The 24,358-nt window shown below is 43.8% G+C and overlaps 3 protein-coding genes across 19 annotated transcripts in view; 2 read left to right on the top strand and 1 right to left on the bottom strand.

The window, feature by feature from the left end:
- The window catches only part of sif (still life), an 88,080-nt gene extending 77,711 nt beyond the window's left edge, over nt 1–10,369 (top strand). For 6 of the 13 annotated variants that reach the window (XM_044396021.2, XM_044396023.2, XM_044396022.2 and 3 more), the window contains 3 exons: nt 25–301; nt 961–1,064; nt 7,334–10,369. In XM_044396021.2, the coding sequence (XP_044251956.1) occupies nt 25–301; nt 961–1,064; nt 7,334–7,419 (467 nt within the window). In that variant the 3' untranslated portion in view covers nt 7,420–10,369. Of the gene's footprint in view, nt 1–24; nt 302–960; nt 3,831–7,333 lie in introns of those variants that run through there. The other 7 variants (XM_070215439.1, XM_044396020.2, XM_070215435.1 and 4 more) reach the window with 2 other exon arrangements.
- Nucleotides 10,370–11,477: 1,108 nt separating this feature from the next.
- On the bottom strand, nt 11,478–13,413 carry DnaJ-1 (DnaJ-like-1). Its single transcript, XM_017156859.3, has 2 exons — nt 13,130–13,413; nt 11,478–12,895 (listed from the first exon to the last, which is right to left on the bottom strand). Exon 2 carries the CDS (start codon nt 12,885–12,887, stop codon nt 11,826–11,828), a length of 1,062 nt encoding a protein of 353 aa, XP_017012348.1. The 5' UTR covers nt 12,888–12,895; nt 13,130–13,413; the 3' UTR covers nt 11,478–11,825.
- Nucleotides 13,414–14,119: 706 nt separating this feature from the next.
- Nucleotides 14,120–24,316, top strand: Usp47 (ubiquitin specific protease 47). 5 transcript variants are annotated; one of them, XM_017156901.3, is made up of 10 exons: nt 14,120–14,335; nt 17,904–18,132; nt 18,192–19,828; nt 19,891–20,278; nt 20,336–21,253; nt 21,765–22,745; nt 22,805–22,931; nt 23,363–23,433; nt 23,493–23,626; nt 23,693–24,316. In XM_017156901.3, the coding sequence occupies exons 2-10, from the start codon at nt 17,944–17,946 to the stop codon at nt 23,901–23,903; spliced, it is 4,656 nt and encodes a 1,551-aa protein (XP_017012390.2). In that variant the 5' UTR covers nt 14,120–14,335; nt 17,904–17,943; the 3' UTR covers nt 23,904–24,316. The 5 variants fall into 5 exon arrangements, with proteins under 5 accessions (XP_017012390.2, XP_017012391.2, XP_070072027.1 ...); XM_017156902.3 differs by lacking the exon at nt 14,120–14,335 and adding an exon at nt 15,760–15,898; XM_070215924.1 differs by lacking the exon at nt 14,120–14,335 and having other exon boundaries at nt 17,816–18,132; nt 23,693–23,938; nt 24,015–24,316.
- Nucleotides 24,317–24,358: the final 42 nt, after the last annotated feature.

Below are 24,358 nucleotides of genomic sequence, written 5' to 3'. Positions count from 1 at the left end.
CGCACATCATCACATGCCATAAAGAATCCCCCTGCTCCTCCCCAGATCCCCAACAGCAGCAGCAGCAGCAACAACAGCAACAGCAGATGCAGCAAGGACACGCCCATGCCCACCCACATCCCCATCCGCATCCTCGGGAGCCACCGCCGCCACCCATCAGGCAGCCGCATCTGCACCACCACAGCTCGGACATCGAGAGGATCGATCCCGGAACGAAATCGGAGGGCGAGGAGGACTCGCAGCAGTGCACAATCAGGCCCAAGGCCACCCTGGGTCGAACACCCAATCACCTGACGCTGAGGTGAGTCTGGTTAATCGTAGTCCTTGACCCCTGCTAACTGGCATTCTGCTGACTAACTGGATTGAGCCAATAAAAAATAGTTGCTGCTAATGCAAATATCCATTTAAAATGTTAACTTGGTTATTCTAACAAAATATTAAACAAAAATGTTACAAAATGTTAATTTAAAAATGAAATGATGTTATTATAGTCATTAAAGTTACATACTTAATACTAAGTATAATTTATAAAAAATCGTTAGGTTACAAAATACATTTAAAGGAAAATTAAATTAACATCAGTCTTATCACTAATTATAATATTTTTACGTTTGTGGTAAAGCAATACATTTTAAGTCATCTTAAGATTAATCGGTTTTTTGATGATAATTGAATTTTATTTGCCAGTTGTTAGCTCGCTTGAAATTTGTACACTCCTCCTTAGTTGAATGATTTTCAGAACTATTTGATTTTTAATTGATTTATGGCTAAGAGATCTTTAATATATTTCCAAAAATCCAGTCAGTCAGAAGATGTCCAGCTAGGTTTCTTATAGAGGTCCTCGAAGTAAGCTTGACTATTGCTTGACCCTGTGAATTTATCCCTCTCTCATACTGCTCGCCCCGCCGCCTGGCGTCCTGACATCCTGACATCCCGTCATCTGAAATGTTAAATCCGAAGCACCACATCGACGCTCTCGGTGGGCAGCACCGGCAGCCAGGCGCGCCTCATCCAGTCGTCGCATCCGCCGGCCAGTTACCAGCCGGTGCTGATGAAGGACCTAGGTAAGCCCAGCCCGGATGAATCGGAGCTCGAGTCGGAGTCGGAGGCGCATGCCGTCCAGGTGGCGGCCTCCTTTAACCTAAGTCTAGGCAGTAGTGGTAGCTTGTTTGCCTCCGATCCCCGAGATAATCAGAATCAGAATCAGACACAGTCCCAAGTCCACTTCCAAACCCAATCCCAATCCCACTCCCTGCATCCTTCGCCCCGTCAGTCGCCGCGTCAGTCGCCGCGACAGTCGCCCAAGCAGGATATCGAGGTGATCGAGATCTTCGAGAGCGAGGCGGAGCGACTGGCCGCCTCCCAGCAGGTGGCCGTCGTCCACCAGTATCCGGCGGGCCAGGCCAGGGATTCGGGGCATAAACAGCAGCGACGTGAACGCAACCTCCCGACCGAAACGGACGCCACGGCGCGGTTCATGGACAAGCATCTGAGTGACCTCGAACAGGAGAACCTGGCCGACGGCACCTGTGACATTGTGGCCTACATGGAGAGCCTGCGTGAGAAGGCCTTTGACCCACAGGATCTCACCGAGGATCCCGGGGATCAGCAGCAGAATGACTCTAGTTTGTCGCCGGAACCTCAGACCATCGTGGAGAATACCCAGACGCAGACGGTGGTGGTGGTGGACATTGAGTCGCCATCCCGACCAGCCACCGAATCGGATAGCACTGGCACTACCACGGGTCCCTCGGAGAGATCAGGCGATGAAACGGAGGAGGAGGTAACCACCACCAGTTCGCTGGCCTCGCACATTGTTGTGATTGACAAGAAGGTGGACAAGATCTTCAAGGCCAAGTCGCCGGAGCGACCTGCCTCGACCAAGGTGAAAAGTGGAGGCAGGCGGCAGATATACATCTCCCCGGATCGCTGCAAGTCCCAGGGAAGCTCACCGGTGAGGATCATCAAGATCAAGTCACCGCGCACCAGTTTGAGTGACCAGGGCAAGCGACTGAGTGTGTGCTCCTCTAGGGAAAATTCCCAGGATCGCCTTTCGACTGGCCGCAGGACACCCTCGCCTCGTCGCTCCTCCGAAGGGGGTGGGATCTTAAAGCACACCAGTGGTCCAGCTGCTGGAATCCTAAAGCCACCTTCCAGTCCTGCGAAGTCAAAGAGCCCAGACAGGAGTTGCCTCAAGAAGGGCGGCCCTTCGCATGTGTGCAGCGTGGAAACACTTTCACCGCGGGTTTCGCCCCGAGGCAGCATGGATCACCTGTCGCCGGACAGGTGTCTGCGTCACTCGCCGCGCAGCAGCTTCGATAGCCACGGCGAATCGGATCACAACTTGGATGTGCCCCATGGCAGTCGGAAGCGCAGCATGTCCGCGCACGGAAGCTTCGAGACGGGCACGCGCCCGAGGGCCCAGGAATCGTATCAATACTATCCGGTGTATGATAACCAGACGTGCAGCGATCACTATGTGGCTGCCGCTCCCACGGGTCGCTATGGCGGTGCCTCGAGTAGCCGGAACAGGCTGAGCAAATCCCTGGAGCGTTCCACTTCGCGGGACAGCACCACCACCAGTAGCTCCTATGGCCAGAGAACCTATGGCGTTTCCCCCGAACGCAACTATGTGGTGTACAGTTCGGGGCCACTGCGTTCGCAGTCTGCCGAGAATACCTTCTCCTCGCAGCCCATATATGATCCATTGCCCAGGCATCCTCCCCAGCCACTGCATCAGCCACCACAGATGCATCATCAACAGCAGCAGCAATATGTGAGCTATGCCCCCGAAATGGGAGTGGGTTATACAGGCTGCCAGCATGAACCGCAGAGTGGAGCAGGCTACCAACTCAGCTCCTCGGCACCGGAGTACACCACTTGCATCGACTGTCTGTACCAGAAGAGACCCTCCTAGCATAAGTCCCGCGTGCGGCAGAGTCGCACGCGGAAGAAGACGCCCCGTGGAATGGTGGTGGTCAGTGCCCAGCCGACGGCCACCGGGGGCATAGGATTTGTGCCCGAGATGGGCTCAAGCGATGGCGGAGGCCCCGGCGGTTGTGTCGACTGTCACGACTACTTCGAGATCCATGTCTAAAAGGATAAGAACTTCTACCACTAAAGACCTCCACTATTTTGCAAACCAAAGATAACAGCCGAACAACCCGAAATGCCTCAACATAAACTAATTTTAACCGAACTCAGCTCAGATATACGTAAACTCACAAAGCAAACTAAATAAAAAGATAACCGAACGAACGAACACGAACTTCCAACACAAGGGATTGAAATCAAAGAGACAGTATATACAATCTACTTACTAAAATCTAATAACTAAAAAAAAGGCACTCTTAAATTAAATAGCAAATGAAATGTTAGCATACCCAGTAACCGTATCCGTATCCTCGTATTCGTTGTGTAAGTGTTAGCCGTAAGTCACCGAACCTGGGCGAAAGTAGTTAGCTCTTTTAGCGCAGCATATGTAGTTCATACCGAAAACTAATCAAAGGACGGGTGGGGGGTTACTAATCCCGGGTGGAAAGGGAAATGGAAAAGGTTGCATAATGGGTGTGTGCCACCGTTTTCCAGTTAATTATTTAAGTTGCAGCCGAGTTGAGCGCGAACATTTCGCCGTGATTTACACACTCATGCTTACACTTACACACTTACACTTATACACCCCACACCCCACACCCACACATTAACAAACAAAATGGCGGAAGTTCCGCTCGCCTCGGGTGGCAAGTAGAAATATTACGTATACGCCGCGTTGCACACACAATACTCAAGTGCCGTAATTACGAGGGCAAACAACAGAAAAGAGCAGCAGCAGCAGCAACTAAAACTAAAGTTGAAATTCATACTCGCACTCAAGTAAACTACTAAGAGACAGGCAGACAAACAAATGGCAAACTCAACTTGAAACATAGATGGGAAAAATAAGACAGTCAGGAGCAGATAGAAAAAAAATGAGAAAGAAAACTACCTACGTATATGCACTCCAAACACAAACACACACAGGTAAAAAGTTCGTGAAAAGTCGCTAACTAACTATTAGCAGAGGGAAGAGGCAAAGCGGAAAAGCTGGAAAAGGGGTAGGGAAACTGTGTCACTTCCGCAAATGAAATCAAAAATTTTTAATTACCCATCTGGCGAAATGGATCTGCTACTGAGCTGGGCTTTGGGTCGAAAGCCAACATTCCAGGGGTTAACATAACATATACCTAACAAGAGTATACCTATTGATATGGGGATTATTTACATAGAGGGCAAGGCAAAATGCAAAAAGAAAACTAGTAAAATCAAAATAAAAAGCAAACATTAGTTAGTTAGAAAATTTTGCCAATTTGCACGTTTGTGCTAACGGGCATCGGTGTGTACCAATAATGTTGTGACAAATAATTTGCATATATGCATATGGTTTTTTGTATGATTTTTATAGGTTTTTTATAGATATAAACAAATATACATGCATATACAAGTCGACGGGCAAATCAAATGTAACATTTTCCGCATGGGTTTTCCACCACATTTCCGTTTCGCATTCGCATTCCACTTAAATCAGCAAAACTACAAAAAATACAATAAACGGAATACAAATCAAAAGGCGGTGGTGTATTCAAAAAGAGAATGATAATCGTAAGTCGTACCTCAATGTTCAGAAATGGGTAATCATATTATATGTACACTTAGGTAGCTACGGAAATACGCGTATATGTATAATCATCTCCTCCTTTTTCGAGGCGACAAGCCGCCAAACTCTCGACTAAATATATAGAAAAACTGTTTAAGGTCAAACAAATTTCAGGTTGTTGTAACGAGAATTCAAAGCAGAATAAAAACAAACCAAAGGAAATCATAGTCAAAATAAATAAGTTTAAGCTTCAAGAACGTTTACAGTTTACAGTTTACACTGGGCTTCACAGCAGCAAAATCAAAATCAATACAAAAAAGTAAGCAAACATTCTCAAAAATCAAAATCAAAATATACATCGTAAATACGGCATATATACAGCAGCATATACAGCATAAATGTTAAATAAAAAACGGGAGCCCTCGAAAGCCCAGTAAAATATACGAAAATAAAGGCAAACTAAATAGAGATAAGCGGAGGCCGCAGACAGCGAACATTTAAGAGTAACATTCAACAGTAAAACTACCTAAAAAACTAAAACAAATATCAAATTTAACCGGTAATCCTTGTGTGTGCACACACCCACACACGGTCAAACACTCGCATCCACTAAACAAATAATCGACAAAAATCAACAAACTAACTGCAAACTTAAAAATCAAATGCGTAAAAACTAAACATATAACTCCAAACTTCAAAACTAAATTGAACTAACTAAAACTGAAGCGAGCCAAAGCAATTGAAATGCAATTAACGAAATGGCATATGCGATAAAAGTAAATAAATAAATAAAATAAAATAAAATAAATATCAAAGGACGGCGACAAGAAGGGGAAACCAATAAACTAGATTGGTAAATAGAGTTTATGCACCGATTTCCTGGCCCATCCCCAGACCTCTCGAAACACCTCCTCCCCTCGATTAGTTATGCATTTAAATTTGTTTAGTAGTTGCTTAGCAGGTAAGTGCAGTATTCATTTGTAATTAGGCAAACAAAGCTTGTTGTCGGAGATGAGTACTTGAATTGAATTGAATTAGTAATTAAACAATTTTACGGGTGATATTTCATTTTGTCTACACACAATTATCTCAAAGATAACTAAAATCCCAAGCCACATGAAAGATTAACTCGAATAATGTTGAATTCAGTTAGTTATACTTATATATAGTCGTAAGTCTTAAGTCGGAGTCGGAGTTTTGGAGTTACCTTAGGCATGTTAAGTTTCTAGGTATTATTTCCCGCCCATTCGATGCATTTGTGTGTATCTCTTTATAGCGTATCTGTGTATCTGTTGTGTCTGTTACAAACACTTGATATTATTAGTTGGCATCGCTTGATTAACAAACAACTAACCTAAAATAAACCGAAATTCAAATCAAAATCAATGAACTTTGCAAGTTTTCCTTTTCAATTTGAACGTTTTGCATTTTCTCAATCAATCAATCACGACAATTACAAAATGACAGAGTGTGCCGAAGATCTAGAGCCAAATCTTGTACTGCTGAATGCCATGCGAACCGAAAGCGAGCAATGCTAATGCCAAGTCCATTATAATCGATCTATATATATTTATCTAACTATATATGTCTTATGGTTACACACACGTGCCCCACAACTCAAATCAACCAGCCACCAGCCACTCCACACCACCCCCTGAAATTCAGAATTTATTCGGCATTTTTTCACACGCAATTATTTTCCAGAAATTTAATTTTCTGTTTTCCGTACAACTTTTTGTGTGCCCAAAACTAAATAAAATTAAAATTAAAACCGAATTGAATTTTATGAAACTCTCATCTATGCACAACAACTTTACCCATCGTTTTTGAATCATGCCTTTTGACTTTTACATTTGGAAAACTAATTTCGAAATTAGCAAGTGGGTTAACTGAAATGCGAAACAATTTAAATTTCACCACTCACTCCACCACAATTTACCAAATTATAAACTCCCCCTCTTCCAACCACCCCCATATATATATTCTCTCTTTCATTTTGTATACCAAATTGGAACCCTTTTATCAAGAAGAACACACACGAGAAACAGAAGAGGCAGAACGGAAAATGTTGGCATAAAATGCAAAACTTTTGATCAGAAAATTCGAAAAATTGCCAAGTCTTTGAAACAGAGTAAAAAGAGTAAAAACTATCTGTAAACTAGAAAATGAACCAAGCGATGTCAACATTTTAGCCAACACAACTCTATCTATCCAAGCCCCCCTAATCACCAGTATTAGTTGTTAAATTAGCGTTTAATCACTCCAACTACCCAACTACCCAACTACCCAGTCCCCCAAACTATATCGAGTAGCCGAAAAACCCGCTTGAAGTAGTGCTCATTACATTAAACAATAATTAGTTTTGCTTATATTTTTTAACCGACTAAAGAGCCCAAAGTGCCTCGCATTTTGGGCGCTTTGCCTGCATGCTTTTTAACTAAACGAATCCGAATTGGCCACAAATTACTTATGAAAATCTGTTTGACACAATTGTATATAACCAAATGGAGAAGCTGCTCTCCGTCTCCTTCCCACTTGCTCTTTCTAACTCTTTCGCTCTCTAAAAATCTATATTTTCTATCTGAAAAAAAAATAAAACCAAAACTACAAATTAAGTTCTGCAAAACCAAAACGAAAATATTTCATATTTTTTCATATATGGTTTCCATTGTATCTTTTCTTTTCTTTCATTTATTGTAGGGTCCCCGGTGTGGAAACCACGAGACATGATAAATTTAGGCACAGATCCACAGTCAACAACCCGCAAAGACGATGTGAAAAATTAAATCAGAAAAAGCAAAGCAAAACATTTAGTATCAAGCTAAGCAAGCATAAGAACTCTTAACCCACAACTTCAATTCCTCTGTTCGATTTCTCAATTTTAACTAATCAAGTGTAAGGCAACAGCAACAGAAACAGCTAAAAGCAAAGCAGAAAGCAAAAGCAGAAGCAGCAACAGTTCAAAGTTCAAAAGTGGGCGAAGCGAACCCAAAAGCATTTTTCAAGCTCAACGCTGCGAAATGAAGATGCATTGAATCACCGGCCATCGGTGAATGGATGTGGTTGGCTTTTGAAGAATGCTTGGCTTCGGTTTGTTTCCTCTCTTTTTTAATGGATAAAACATCGAAGAGTTTTTGTCATTTTTACGTTTACGTTTTTAAACGAGAGAAGCACCACAAAGGGGATCCGAGAGATCCTTTTTAGAAAGAAAAACTAAAACATAAATTAAAAAAGAAAATGAAAATGAAAAAACCAAGAGAAGACTTTGATTTATATTGATTGTATTTAAAGTGCAAAACATATAATAAAAGCATAATTAAAGCGAAGGATTTTGAGCAGATTTAATATGAACTAAGGAAAAAGATTAAACAACATTAAGAAATACGAGAACAAATTCAAATGCATTTGTCGCTGAAAAAGACTTGAAAGTAAATTTCGATTTAAATACATTTATTGAGGAGAAGACGATGACGAAGCTGTCAAAGCGATGAGGAGGGAAACCCGTAAACAAATTGCAACCATTGTATTTAGGATTAGAGAATTTAAATTATAAAAGTAAAACCAAACCCGAATTGCAACAAAAAGGGAAAAAACCAAACAAAGTCAAATGCAAATGCAAAATAAGAAAAACCAAAAAGGGTTAAATGAAAAACATTTTAGCCAATTAAGCCACACACACACTGAAGCAAATCAACACACCCGTAATCGTAATGAAAATTAAAAAATGAAATCAGCAATGAAAATGTTTAGTTCGTAGGAAGTACACTCAAAAAATACATAAAGATACCATACAAATTCCACATACACATTAACGAAAATAGCAAAAATTTAGTCAAAATGTTAAATGGTAAACTAAAAAAAGGAAATAATAACGAAGCAAAATGATTCCATGCAATTAAATTGGGCTCCGAGCCTCCACAATGAATCCAATCAGCAAAATACAAGAAACAAGAAAAACTTAACTCAAAGCAAAGCAAACTCAACACGTTTAAGCGGGCAAACATTAAAATAAATTATAATACTATGCAAGAGAAAAAAGTAAAAGAAAATATATAAGCGTAAAGAAAAAACCAACACAAACCAAAAAAAGACAACACCCTCTAGCAGAATTACAATAATAATTAAGAACTTCACTTTGAACACTTTACGAATCGAGGAGCGATGACAACAGAATTATAGTTAAAATAAAAAGGAAAAGGAAACCAATCCCCAGCCCAGAATCCAGAAACCAGAATCCCATAGACAAAGGCACAATTTTTGAGAACTTAATTACGAAAGTATACTCTTGATTTCCCTACGTCTCAATCTCAATACCCTATGGTTTTCAATTTTTGTAGGACGAATTTTTAGCAAAAAGAAAAAATATATAGTCGAATACAATGAAAATTCTACCAAATGGGAAATAATAATTAATTGGTTGTGAATGCAGCTTGGATGTTAATTCGATTCAGGAACAATGAAATCCCCAATTGCTGAACGTTTGTTTATTCTCCCGGTCGTACACTGCAAGTGCGAGTCGCGATTGTCAATGGTTTTTTTTTTCAGTGTACTTGCAGGCATTGTTCACACTCATTCACAGGATAACTCATTCATTTTTTAAACCCAAAAACCCATTGAACCATGTGTAGCAACAAATCGAAACATAATCAAAACATTTTTTAGGTTTCCAATCAAATTGAATTAAATATACAAAAGTAAACTTTAATTAAACGATGAGAAGAAAATAAAAGAAAATAATAATTGAAACTACAGACCATAGAAGGCTATAAGAAGGGGAGTAAATAGAAATTCTAAATGTATACAACAGTCTAATGATAGATCTTCATCGTCGGAGATGAAAGCTAATCAAACACGGGACAAAACAAGGAGAAATTTACCAAATACCAAATCACAACAACATTTTAACATAATTTTTACAGTTTGTATAAGTTTGACAAGGGCAACGTAAATAATAATAATTAATAATAAACCAAAAACTCAACCAGTCAGTTGGAAGACTTTAGCGAAATGAAATAGTTAAATTATGGAACTCATTTGATGGCGAATGAACGTGGCGTGAAACTTTTTGTACGCATTTGACTATTTTTAAAGCATTTTTATTAAATATATATACATAGTCACTATTATACGAATGTTTGAGAGCCAAACAATGTACTCATTTAATTAAGTTCACGTGCACACGACGCACTGGAATCTCTTTTAACAAATTGTTATCGGATACTTGATTTGTTTGAGCGCATTGTATTGTTAGTTATATCTCTTATCACACTTTCCTTTTGGCAAGCGCAATTCAGCAGGATACACGAGGGTAACAATTGCATATTAAATACAATTTATAAGTCAGCCACACGATGTCTAAATTCGAAACGAAAATCAATAGCAAACTGCAGCAGCATTGAAAACAAGTGTAGCCATGTAACAATGGACGACAGCGAGAAACAAACATTAAAATTCAATTTTTATTGTAAAACCTAATTAGCAGCTGCAACAAAAACAACAAAAATATAACAAACAAAATGAACATGCAATGGATGTTAATACTTTTTGAGAACAAGAAAAAAAAAACAAAATATGCAACAGTAAAGAAAAAGAAATACACAATGATTATACAATTGCAAATGCAACTTAACACTCAACATAAGGATAGTGAAAATGTGTGACAAATGATTAAATTACGAAATCCTTTTGAAGTGAAAACAAAAGAAAATAAAATGTGAAATTTAAAAAGAAACCAAATTCGTGTGTTTTTATTACTAAATAGATTGGTTCAACAGGGGTTCCTTTTCCTAGGTCAACCTCTTTTTAGTTTTACAGGTAAGTTACAGTAAAATTTACTTTACGGGGTTTCTTGACTGTAATCTTAAATGTTTAGCTTTTCAGCTTTTCCTGACATTCAAAATAAGTACGTTATCAGTGTTGCCAGATGGTTTAAAAATGTACCCTACTTTACATTGCTTTTTACACGCTAGGTGGCGTACTGTATGTACATAAATATATAGGCTTTTAAAGCATTTTGCGCGCTAATTCTTTTAAAAATATATATCCCAAAATTAGAACAAATTATGCCAGCTTCTGCACTATGTGCATTTCCACCGTCATAGCTTTAACCCACTGACCCAAAAACAATCACCTTAATTTTTTTTATAAATAATTTTATTGTTAAACATAATAAAATTGGTACTAAAACGTACTATAATCTAATGTATATAAAACAAGAGGGAACGTTATAGTCGGGTGCCCCGACTATCAGATACCCGTTACTCAGGTAAAGGGAGTGCGAGGGAGATGGAGATAGAGATAGAAAACGTTGATCACGCATAACTTTTTAACGAATGGTCCGATTTGAAAAATTTCTTCTACATTTCGATAGGTATTGATAAACACAATAAAACTGCATTTTTACTTTTCCAAAATATTAAAATTTTTAAAATCGTATATAAGCGATGGTGGGCGTTAGAGGGGGCGTGGCACCATTTTGAAACAAACTTGCGCTGCGTAGGAATTCCTAGAATCTGCATGCAAAATGCCAATCTTCTAGCTTCTATAGTTTCCGAGATCTCAGCGTTCATACGGACAGACGGACAGACAGACAGACGGACAGACGGACAGACGGACATGGCTAGATCGACTCGGCTAGTGATCCTGATCAAGAATATATATACTTTATGGGGTCGGAAACGCTTCCTTCTACCTGTTACATACTTTTGCACGAATCTAGTATACCCTTTTACTCTACGAGTAACGGGTATAATTATAATTGTTTTTCTAGCTGATATTACCATCCCGTGTTGGAACTGGAATGCCGAAGATGTGCCTCGCTTTAAAAATCGTCAGTTACTTTCAATTTATAATACCTTCTTTTATTTCTTATCTCGGGACAAATAAATATAGGGAGATGTGTAAAACGAATTATGGAATTGGTGTGTACCGGGTTATAATAGTCATTAGTCGATCAGTCTCCAACACAAAACGGGTTCTCTGTGTGTTCTCTTCTTAATGTTCTTCCCTATCTTATCTAGCGTCTGCATCCTCGGACAATATCTACAGCTGTTCGCTTGGCACACTCACTAGCTAAACGGGCTACAATTGGTTAGGTTTCTTAGGTGTCTTACGAGTACGAGTACGATAAACTAAATATAGGCCTTAACTAAAGTGATAACAAATAGTGTGTGTGTGTGGTGTGTCCACCCGCTTAGTTGGGCAGCAGCTCGGCCAGCTGGTTCCGCAGGCTGGGCGGCAGTGTGTCGGGGAACTTGATGTCGAAGGATACGATCAGATCGCCGCGCCTCGAAGGCTCCTTCGGTACGGGCAAACCCCGTCCACTGATTCTCCGCGTCGTAGTGGGCTTGATGATCTCGTTGCCGCTGTTGACCGGAATCCGATCGCCCTGCAGCGTGGGCACACTGACCGGTGCTCCGCACAAGGCCTGCTTCAGACTGACCTGGGCCGTGTACTTCAGATCGATGCCCTCGCGCTTGAACTGCGAATGCGGCTTGTCGCGTATGATGAAGATAATGTCGGCGGGTATCTTGTTGGGCGCCGCATCGCCCTCCTTGGGGAAGGTGATCTTGGTCCCCGCCTTCCAGCCCGGCTTCACGGTGATGCTCAGCACCTTCTCCTCCTTGTACGGTCCCGCATTTCCGGTGGCCATGCGTGAGATCTTCATCTTCTTGGTGCAGCCCTTGTCCACCTCCTCCAGGGTCACGTACAGATCATGCTCGATGGGCGGATCCTGTTGCTGCTGGCGCTTGCGACTCGGAGCCTGGGCATTGAAGGACTGCGAGCGGAAGGCGCCGGCCATGGGATTGGCTGCGAAACCGCCGCCACCGAACATATCCTCGCCGCCGATGTTCATGAAGATCTCGTTGGTGTTGCCGCCTTGGCCCTGGCCAAACATATTGTCGCCGCCGCCGAAGAAGACGCCAAAGGGATCCGAGGAGCCGAAGAACTGGGCAAAGGTGGCCCTCGGATCGCCGTGGAACTGGTAGCTGTAGGCGCCCGGCTGACTATTGCCATCCGGTCCCGGCTGTCCGCCCTTCAGACCGTCCTCGCCGTACTTGTCGAATATATCCCGCTTCTTCTTGTCCGACAGCACCTCGTAGGCCTCGGCGATCTCCTTGAAGCGCTCCTCCGCCTGCGGACTCTTGTTCTTGTCGGGATGGTATTTGAGGGCCAGCTTGCGATAGGCCTTCTTGATCTCATCGTCGGTGGCCTTGCGGTCGATGCCCAGAATCTTGTAGAAGTCCTTGGCCATGTTCACAGCTGAAATTGAAATTGTGAGGGAGGGAAATGCTTTAGATTAGAATGAAAACCGATTGCTTGCTGGGCGGGCGTCGCATGTGTGTGTACGATTGTGGAATTTGCTAGAAGCACAGAAGTTGTGCAACTGCCGTGTTGTCATGCGAGTGACGTAGTCGCGTATTCCCCCTTTCTCGGGGCGTTAAGGCGCTAAAAGTTGATCTGCTGCCTGCCCACTCAACACAAAGCTTAACTTACCTTAAAAACCACTGGAAATCCGTGTGTATATCAATTCCAATGTGCCAAATGCAGTGGCAAAGTGCAATTGCTGGTTTTCTGGGTGTAGTTCGCACTATATATAATTTCACGGGGCGATGTTCTTGAAATATTTATGACGTTGTTCTCGCAATTGATTCAATTGTTCCGTTCTTTTCTTTCTTTCTTCTCCGCCGAATGTGGCCTGCGCACTGAAAACACACCCTCTTTTGCGTAGCGTTCTCTTTTCTCTGCGAAATTTTGTTTGATAATGAGCGGCTGCCACTCGAACGCGCCGTTTTATAGACTTTTCCCCGTCTGCGTCGAAATTTCTCGATGTTTCTAGTCTTTTAGGGTTGCATCTCGAAAGTGTGCGAATGCCGATTGGCAGCGATAGCTCTAGGGTGTCGGAGATGCCGAGCTAAATATAGCTGGTTCTAGCTATTTTTAGCGGTGAAAGTAACGTATTTTTTTAACCTACAAATTTTAGGCTAAAATAAACTACGATAAAAATATATATATTATTTTTAATTTTTTATTATTTGTTTATATATTATAACGAATGAACTATTTTTGGGAATATATAAATCTGTACAGATATTCTTTTTGCCATCTCTAATTTATTATTTCGAATACATTAAAATTTTTGTTTGCAAATAAATAAATATTTGTTTTATATGTCTTTCTTTCGTAAAAACAAGGGAATTCATTTTTTAAATAAAATCGTATAAATTATTTTAATATTGAACGTTAATTATTTTTTGCTTTGGCTCTTTTTCAAACCTAAAAATAAATATGAACTATTGTGCTAAATAATCTTTTAATTTTTAAATAATTAAAGTTTTAAATAAAAAATCATTTTTAAGAGCTGCCAGTGTGACCTTAAAAAGTAGTTTAAAAATTCCACACCCATTCCTCAATGACGTATGGTATTTTAGGCACCAGCAGTCACTCTAGAGCAACTCTGCAAAACAGCCGCAGCGGAACAACAAAAAAACATTTGTAAAAATGACCCGACTAGCCTCGTTTTAAGCGGATTCAAAGTGCACCGAGAGGAAGCCAGGCGCAGGAGCAGAGCAGCAGGACAGGATTAGGATCAGGATCAGAGGAACTGGATCGTCGGCCAAACAGGCGCATTTCCCCCCGCAGCCCACACTCACGCACACAAACAACCGTATACCGCAGTATTTTCACACACACACACTTGAGGTGAGTGCGATGGAGGTACACACACACACGCAGAGAGAGAAAGAGAGAGAGAAGAAAACAAGGCGCCCCTCGAAATTTTTTTGCGACATATGGACGCGCCTCGCTAAGGACTAATTTGCCAGCCCGAAGGACACCCAATGGGGGCCACTTTTTGGGGCAAACCCAGGCCAACAACGCCACTCAACCCATATGCGTGTCACGTTCCCCCAGTTAGAGCCTTGACCGATCGCCCTGCCCCGCCCCGCCCACCGAGGTGTTGCGCAAACGAAGGAGGCAGCCTGTGACCCTTAACCCCTAGCCGCATCCCATCGCCAAAAAAAAATACCCTTTGGCATGGCGCCCTGTTTAAAGGATGTCTCAATGCAGCAATTGCAACGGCAGCGGCAGCCCCTTAAAAATAGTCATTCATTCCCGCAAATGAGAGCGCTCTCTTCTTTCGACATTAATAGCACTTTCGCTATAAACCCAAACATATCGCCTATATTCATTGAGTAATCCGCCTGGGTTCTCGGGGCCTTTAACTTCCCCCAGAGAACTGCCCACCCACGGCTTTCACTGCTTTGTCCGGCAATAATCGTTATCAGCTGTAACTCGTGAGTGGTCATTGCACACAGTAAAAAGGGTACTGCAGTTGGCTTGATTATTATTAGACATTGTAGGATTGTATGCCAGTCAATTGTCATGTCTCTATTAAACGTATACAAAATATCTATTAAAATGTTCATCATTTAAGCTTATTGCTAGGGTACTGTAACAATCTATGAATCATTAGTGCAGTTTTGTAGTGAAAACTCGCGATTTAAGTAGTCGTATAATTTTAAAAAGTCAGTTTTGATCAACCTCAGTAACTCTAGAATTTTAGAGACCATGATAATTTATCAATTTGTAAAGTTTCCTTAGTTCCTTAAACGTTTTTCCCAATCAATTCAAATTCCACATAATTCTTGTGCATCCTATCAATAATCTAACAATCTATGAACCATTTTTGCTTTTTGTAGTGAAAACTCGCGACTTAAGTAGTCGTATACTTGTCAAAAGTCATTTAAAAGTCAGTTTTGACCAACCTCAGTAACCCTGCAGTTTTAGAGACCATGATTATTTATCAATTTTTAAAGTTTCCTTAGTTCCTTAAACGTTTTCCCTAATCAATTCCACATAATATTCTTGTACATCCTATCAATAGTGAAAACTCGCGATTTAAGTAGTCTTATACTTTTGAAAAGTCATTTAAAAGTCAGTTTTGATCAACCTCAGTAACCCTGCAGTTTTAGAGACCATTATTATCTATCAATTTTTATTTTCTTAAAGGTTCTTAACTTTCTTAAACGTTTTCCCCAATCAATTCCACATTATTTTCTTGTACATCCCCCAAATAACCGAGAGCGTAGCGCACTCAGCTGGGCGACTATAGTCGCGAAAGATCGGGCGCCAGATCGGGTGGGATATCTTCGGAATCGGAATCAGAATCGGCATCTCAATCGGCCAGTACACGCGTGAACTATGTCGTGCGTTGACGGCGCGGTTTTCTAATTCGGAAAGATTTCGGCACACTCAGATCAGACGGTAAATCGGACTGAAATTGTTGCATATAGAGCACGGACATATACACACACTTATTCACACAACATTGGAAGCTCCAAGTGAAGTTGTACGAGTTCTAAAAATAAATAACCATTTCGTAATGGAGATTTTGTACACGAAAGTGCATTATATGAGCAGGAATCCTGCGATTTCCGGCAGCCAGCAGTCATATCTCAGTCATCTCATGGTTTTCGTAGACCACATAGATTTCGCAGTACCGAAATAGTTCAAAAATAGCACAGATATATGCGAGAATGAGTTCACTCCCCCCTTTCGTCCCCTTAGCCTGTCTATATGGCATAGATAACTCGCGATATCGGTTTCTGTAATACCCAAAAACCAATACAAACATTGGGCGAAAGATCATCGTCATCATGTAAATATTGAGTGGGGGCCAATGTGTTGAAAGTGCCACACCATTCTGATGGATAGATAGATATTCTACAGCAAGTCTGTGTGCTTCTCTGAATCTCTGAAAACCTTCGCGATTACAAATAGCCAGATATACGCGTTTTCAAAACTCTCCCAAAGCTGTCTTGTATTTTCCTCCTCTCGACTTTTGTGTGCTTTTTCCGACCGCTCCGATGTGTCGTTGTCGCTGTCGCCGCCTGTTTTTATTTTTAGCAGCACGGGTTTCTTATTTTGATTTCTGCTGGCCGACGTGTATTAGCATTTTTGAATCCCCGTCTCGCTCGCTCCCTCGCCGGGCAATGCGGTTTGTGTTTGGACCATCCAACATGTGTTTGAACGCCAACTGCAGCGCATTCACTTCGCAGCGTGGATGTGCATCCTCCATTCGGAGGAGACCCAAAATATCTTGGCTGGCTGTCGGTTCTGCGGTTATTTCGGGGCAGCGAATTGGAAAAACATTGCAAATACCCCCAGCCCCAATTGCTTGCGACACTCAATTAAATGCTGAGCAATTCAAGTCTTTTAAAATTAACGCCAAAATAGACATTCGAAAATATTAATTTTAGAATAAATTGACAGGCATTTTTGATGATTATAAATATCTTTGATATGCAAAAATGTATTAATGAAATGCAATGCAATTAAATCATCGTCAAGAAACGAATTTTATAAATATAGCACTCGAAATGAAAGAAAAGGAATAAAGTAAGAATAATGGACTATTAAAACCTTTAGTTTCAAAATAAGATATCTCTTAAGTTCATATCCTAACTGATATCTCTAATCCGCAATACCAATTTCATCATATCTGCGGAAGAATCAATCTATATTCGCTTAGTAATCTCCAAATTGAGCATCTGCTTTCCTTAAATCTGTCAAGTCTTACAAATATTTCTAGAACTTATTCCCAAAGATATGGATATATGCCGCCCACTTGCAATTTGCGCACTGCCGGATTGGAGGCGCCAGATATTCGGCCGTATAATCGCCACCACTTCCGTTACAAAAGTCGAGCAGGGACCCACAAAGAGTCCCAACCAACATGGAGCGACATTTGCACTGAAATTTATGCATTCCGTAAGCCGTACGTCGATGACGTTGGTCCCCAAATGGAGGCAAATAAGTATAATTCCCGTAGCATCCTCCGGAGCCAACTGATGGTCGGTTGTTTACGAAATTCCGCTGCGCGTTAGTCACGACGTCGATTTTGGGGTGGAGGGCAGTCGATGCTCGATTGGGTGTACGTGCTATATGTTTATATATATATAGACGGCAACTGGCGCTGGTCCGTACAAATAAGGCGCGAAAAGCGTAGCCGGAGCACGTCAATATCTGTGGCCAGGGAGGAGGGAGGTTTCTGCCGCTTTATTCGCGAATGAGGTCGAAAACAAGAAGATTTCGCAGTAATTTTTGGGGCCTGCCTGCTCTTCCTTATTTACTACTTCTACCTTCGTCATGACCAGCAACTTGGCCACGCCGGATAAGTCAAAGTTTTACTATTAAAGAATAGGCTAAAAAAACACACACACAAAATTCATGAGTAAAACTCAACGTAACACATACACTCCCTTTGCAGGATTTTCACCACCATCAACTGAAGTCGCCGCAGCCAGGACATGACGGATAAGGAGAGCGAGCAGTGCACCGTCTCGGTCTTTGACCAGACGCCCGGCTCGGAGCAAAAGAAGATCAACGTGGTGGTCCGCTCCCATTTCACGGTGAAGCGTGTGATCGACCTGATCGGCACCCAGTTTCCCTACGGCAAGTTCGAGCTCCTGTTGCAACCACACGAGAACAAGGATCTGGTAAGGATTGCCCTCTATTTCACTGTCTTAGTAAACCACTAATGAAAATCCTCCTTTAGGTCAATCTAAATGCTTTGGAATCCCAGCTGTTTTACGATGTGGCTGGTTTTGAGCGGCAGCTCAAGAATCACTTGATACTACTGCCCGCCGGCAGTTGGGATGGCGACGTGGCCAAGCGCTTTGAGTTGCCCATCAAGAAAGTGGTCGTTAAAAAGGTTATAAAGTCGACTGACGGGGAAAAGGCCAAGAGTCCAGCCACCGGCGAAACGAAGAAGAAACGCGTGGTGGGTGAGAAAACGAAGAAAAAGCCAGCATCTGGATCTTCCTCGCCAAGCAAAACAAAAACCGCGACTGAGGAATCCAACGTGAGTTCGGAATCGAGCCCAGAAAAGAGTTCGAAACCCAAACCCGTTGCAGAAGAAGCTCCCAAGGCGAGTCCGGAGGAAAGTCCCGAGGTTTCTACGGAGGCGAGCGCCAAAGTCATTTCCCCGGAGAGTCCGGTGGCCAAGAAGACGGCAAAAGTCACTGCGAAAGCCAACCTTGAGTTGCTCAGTCCACTGCAGCCGTCGTCACCCATTAAGGAGCTGGATTGCGAACCCATAGACACGATAAGCAAGCAGCAGCTCACCGAGCAACTGCAACTGTATCCACAAGGTCGCAACCTCATCTCGCCGGTGGACGATGCTCCCTCGGACCTGTTCATCTCGGATGCCGAGCAGTTGTCCGACGACGACCTCGCACTGGGTGCCTCAGCCAGTCCAACTAATCTCGGGCCGGGCTACGATTTCGGGGCACCAACTGGAGACTCGGACGCCGAGGGTGTGAGCGCCGGAGTGGTGGATCCATCTGCGATCGGACAAGAGGATGATCCGCTTCCGGCTCTGTCGAACTTCTATCGCCGAAAGTACGGAGGCGATGAGTTGCCCGCCTGGCAGAGGGCCAACGCCACTGCCGCGGACTTTGTGTCCTCGGCCACCACGGAAACGTCGGAGTCAGAGACACCGGCACACCGGCAGACGAACGGCGGACCCAAGGGCTATGTTGGTCTGGTGAATCAGGCCATGACCTGCTACCTAAACAGCTTGCTGCAGGCGCTGTTTATGACGCCCGAGTTCCGGAATGCCCTGTATCGCTGGGAGTTCGACAACGACAACGAGGCCAAGAACATACCCTACCAACTGCAGAAGCTTTTCCTCAATCTGCAAACCTCTCCCAAGGCAGCGGTGGAAACCACCGACCTGACCCGCAGCTTTGGCTGGGACTCGACGGAGGCCTGGCAGCAGCACGACATCCAGGAACTGTGCCGCGTTATGTTCGACGCCCTGGAGCACAAGTTCAAGAACACCAAGCAGGCCAATCTCATTTCCAACCTGTACGAGGGCAAGATGAACGATTATGTCAAGTGTTTGGAGTGCAATACGGAGAAGACGCGCGAGGACACCTTCCTGGACATCCCGCTGCCGGTGCGTCCGTTTGGCAGCAGCTCCGCCTACGGCAGCATCGAGGAGGCCCTGCGCGCCTTCGTCCAACCGGAGACGCTCGACGGCAACAACCAGTATCTGTGCGAGAAGTGCAAAAAGAAATGCGACGCCCACAAGGGGCTGCACTTCAAGTCCTTCCCCTACATCCTCACGCTGCACCTGAAGCGCTTCGATTTTGACTACCAGACCATGCACCGCATCAAGTTGAACGACAGGTGACAAGTCAAGGTCTCTAAAATATTATTGATTACTTATTCCTCGTATTCCCATGCTTTAGAGTAACTTTCCCGCAGACGCTCAACCTGAACACGTTCGTCAATCGGACCGCCAATAGCGGCGAGCAGAACTCTCAGCTGAACGGCACTGTGGACGATTGCAGCACGGCGGACAGTGGCTCGGCCATGGAGGACGACAACCTGAGCAGCGGCGTGGTGACCACGGCGAGCTCCAGTCAGCACGAGAACGATTTGAACGACGAGGACGAGGGCATCGACATGAGCAGCAGCACCAGCAAGAGCGCCAAGCAGGGATCCGGACCGTATTTGTACGAACTATTTGCCATCATGATCCATTCGGGCAGTGCATCGGGTGGCCACTACTATGCTTATATCAAGGACTTTGACAACAACGAGTGGTTCTGCTTCAACGATCAGAATGTGTCCACTGTAGGTGCTAACCTTTTCTTTGTTATTTTTGATAATTAACCTACCATTTATGCTTAGATCACCCAAGAGGACATCCAGCGTTCGTTTGGCGGACCCAATGGCAGCTACTATTCGAGTGCCTACACCTCCAGCACCAATGCGTACATGTTGATGTATCGGCAGGTGGACGCCAAGCGAAACGAACAGGTCGCCAAGGTGGCCGACTTTCCGGAGCACATCAAAACGCTGCTGCCGAAGCTGCACTCGGAGGAGGAGACGCGCGTGACTCGCCTGGGCAGGCACATCACGGTTACGGATCTGGCCCTACCCGATTTGTACAAGCCGCGCGTCTACTTTTATAATCCCTCCCTGAAGAAGATGAAGATCACCAGGGTGTATGTATCGCAGAGTTTCGACGTCAATTTGGTGCTGATGTCGGCCTACGAAATGCTGAATGTGGAGCAATTTGCCCCGATTTCGCGCTGTCGTCTGGTCGCTTACAACTCCACAATGGACACGATTATCCAGTCATTGGAGAACTGCACCGACCCGGGACTAACCGAGTTGCGCGCCTCGCAGAACTACAGCCTGGACTTTTTGCTAGAGTACCGGGCCGAGGATCAGCAGTTCGAGACATACGCCCCGGATGGCATCACTTGGTATGTGTTTAAGGTAGATCTATCGACCATGGCGATGGACGGTCCCTTCCTGGTTTACTCAGCAGCGCGGGAGCGGGAGGCCAGCGAGGTGCTTCGTCGCTCCATCGCAATCCGTTTGCATGTTAACGAGCAGCAGTTCCTACTCGCCACGGTGCGCGGCACGGTGCCGAAGGCCTTCGTCGCCTACGATCCCCATCCGTCGCCCGAGGCGCTGCAGCATCTCCAGAACCTGGCCAACACCCAGTTCAAGTCCATAACATACTTCTACTTGAACGTCCCCAACACGGATGCCGCGACCCTCGAGATGTTGGGTGTGCCCAGCGTGGAGTCAATCGAGGTGGGTTTGAAATAGAGCCCTGCATGAATAATTTCAATGAATTATTTGGTTTATATGAATGAATTTTGAATTAGAATTTTGAGTTTAATAGAATTGAATGAATTTGAAATTTGTGTTTAATAGAATTGAATTATTGAATGAATGAATTCCGAAACAATTCAAACGACAATTTCTTTTGAAAGGAAAGAAATTTTGTGATTAAAACTGCATAAATTTTATTTTCTAAGCAGTTAACATTGATTTCCACTTTTTTATCTCAAAAGAAAGCTTAAAAAAGAATCTAGCAAATTTTTCACTTTTTAGTTCTCAAAAAAAAGCACAAAAAAGATTTGGCAAATTCCAGAAATTCATAAAAATTATTCATTCATCCATTCACACAGAATTGAATTAAACAATTCAGAAATTTCATGGCAAACTATGATAAAGCAAAAATTGAATGATTCACGCAGGGTTCTAGTTTAAAAGTTACTTTGGGTGATTAGCTGAAACTAATTCTCTGCACTCTTTTTAGTCTGCCAGCGGTGGTGATGTGGTGGATGCCGCCATGATGAATGGCGCAGCAGCGAGTCACGAGTCCTCCGGCAATGACTGCGATTGGAGGCGGTACAAACGGGATCTGCTGGAGCCGCTGGCCCAACCCAGTCCCAGTCACGGCCACGAGTCGAACTCGGAGGACAGCAGCCTGAGCGATGGCGACCGCACTCTGGTGGAGACGGAGAACCTGGCACATCGCGGCGGTGGCGACAGTCAAGTCAGTTCCACCAGTCATTCGCCGCAACTGTCTAGCCCCGAGGACGAGGCAGCCTCACACGATGCCATGATGCGGGTGCATGCGTATTGCAATGGAAACGGCAGCTATGCGGCGGCCGATGTGGTGGATCCCCTGCTCCTGCCCCCCAGCACCAACCACTTCTTCCACGCCACAAAGGTGGAGTGCGTGGACGTAGTGGGCACAGGCTCTAGTTCGGGCCACCAGTCCGACGAGGAGGCTGCGCTGCGGAGACCCACGCGTGCCTACAAACTTCTGGTGGGCACACACATGCGCATGGTCGCCTTTAAGCGCCACATCGAGCAGCTCATTCAAGTGCCCAGCGCCTACTTTAAGCTGCAGCGCAAGCACGACAACAATCTGTCCAGCAACCAGAACAACTCGTTGGTTCTGCTCACCGAGGGCGAAACACTGACGGTGGAGCTGGGCAAGAATCTGGAACAGGACGAGTACAAGGCCAAGATACACTTTCTGCGACTGGCGGACATCGATAACGAAACGTCCAAGCTGCCCTGCGTCTGCGAGTGGGTCTACAACGCCAACACCACCGTGGAGCAGGCCAAGCAGGAGCTGGTGGCCAAGCTGCACCGCATGGACGCCAAGTATGCCACGCTCTCGGTGGAGAACTGCCGCATCTGGCTGAAGGGCGGGCGAACTCCCATCAAGATCCTGGCCAACGAGGAAACGCTCTACTGCGACATGCGCTCCACCATCGCAGCTGAGGTGGGTATATCTATCTAATTGAAGAGGTTCGATAATTTAACTCGGTTTGTGCATTGCAGTTTATTGTGCAGGAGTGCGAGGAGGGTGTGAATCCGCAACCCAAGGACGACTCTCTGACCATATTTGTTAGACGCTGGTGTCCGGCTAAAATGGAGTTTGGAAAGTTCCAAGAAATCACTTTGGACCGTAAGTTGAGCCAGCATTGGCAAACTAAAGCCCTGCATGAATGGATTCAATGACTTATTTTGAATTTTTTGTTTAACATGAATGAGTTAATCAGAATTTTGAGTTTAATAGAATTTAATGAATGAAAGGCATGAATTCCGAAATAATTCAAACGACATTTGTTTTAAAGAAGAAAGGGCCATAATTTTGTGAATCAATCTGCCTGAAGTTAACATTGATTTGTTAAAAATTCTCAAGAGAAAGCACAAAGAAAATTATTCATTCATTTATTCAATTCGCAATAAATTAGAAAAACATTTAATTTATTTCAAATAGAATTGAATTAAACAAATCTGAAATTTCATGGCATACTATGAAAACAAAAACTTGATGATTCACGCAGGGCTCTATTGCAAACTAAGATCATTTTTCTTTAAACACATATTTTACAGAGGACAGCGAAATGAGGCATTCATTATCACAGATCAGCAACATCACAATGGACAAACTGAGCTATATGAAGGTACGTAATATCCTCAGTTAATCCATCTTGATTCTAACCCTTTATGGCTTTCCCTGCAGGTGAACAGCAACTTCCCCTGCACAAGCATATCGGCGTTAAGTGTCAACGAGTCCAGCAGTTGGTACGCGGTGCCCTGCAGCCTGGACAAATATCCGCTGAACGCCTCACAGACGGGCAACATCTACCTTTACCAGTAAGTCAGGATGTGGAGGAGTGGCACCTGTAGAGCCTCGACTGATTAGTGTTTTTATCTTAACAGAGATAGGACCGTACCTGCGCGCGAGCTGACGCTGGATGAGCGACGACAGATGAACGCCAGGGAGAAGGCTCGCCTGGATCGAGTGGGCTGTGTGTCCACCACGCGATACTCGCAGCGTCGGGAACGCGCCCTGAAGATCTACCTGGACTCGCCGGAGAAGTCGAGCAACGTGACCGCCTCGGCACCGATGGACGTGCATGTCAACAATTAGTCTGGCCAACGAAAAACAAAAGTACACCAAACCATGTATGTAAGCGACGGCAGACCATTAAATCCCAGATCCTTTTTTAATCAACGGCCACACATCTTTGTCGGCTGCAAGTGCTGGTCGTCGTGTTTTCTGTACTTCACCCGCAGCAATTGCGTATTTTGTTCTGTTGTTTATTTTGTTTGACGCAAGGGGAAAGAGTCGGCGGGATGGGCCAGAGCATAAGTATATGGATTGGATTGGAATGGATCTGGGATCGACAGCATAACGAAGTTATTCTTGCAACTTTCGTAATACAAGAGTTCAAAGATGAGACTGTAAAATTTAAACTAAAAATGCAAGAAATCTAAATTACAAATTGTATAATGTGAATGTGAACATCAAAACTAAATTAAAAGTATAAAATAAACACACAACTCTCAAGTGCATTTATTACAATCCAAAAGCGTCTCGAATTC

This window comes from Drosophila takahashii, chromosome 3L, assembly GCF_030179915.1.
Source record: "Drosophila takahashii strain IR98-3 E-12201 chromosome 3L, DtakHiC1v2, whole genome shotgun sequence".
NCBI classification, from domain to species: domain Eukaryota; kingdom Metazoa; phylum Arthropoda; class Insecta; order Diptera; family Drosophilidae; genus Drosophila; species Drosophila takahashii.
This window is presented reverse-complemented; position numbering and strand designations above follow the sequence as displayed.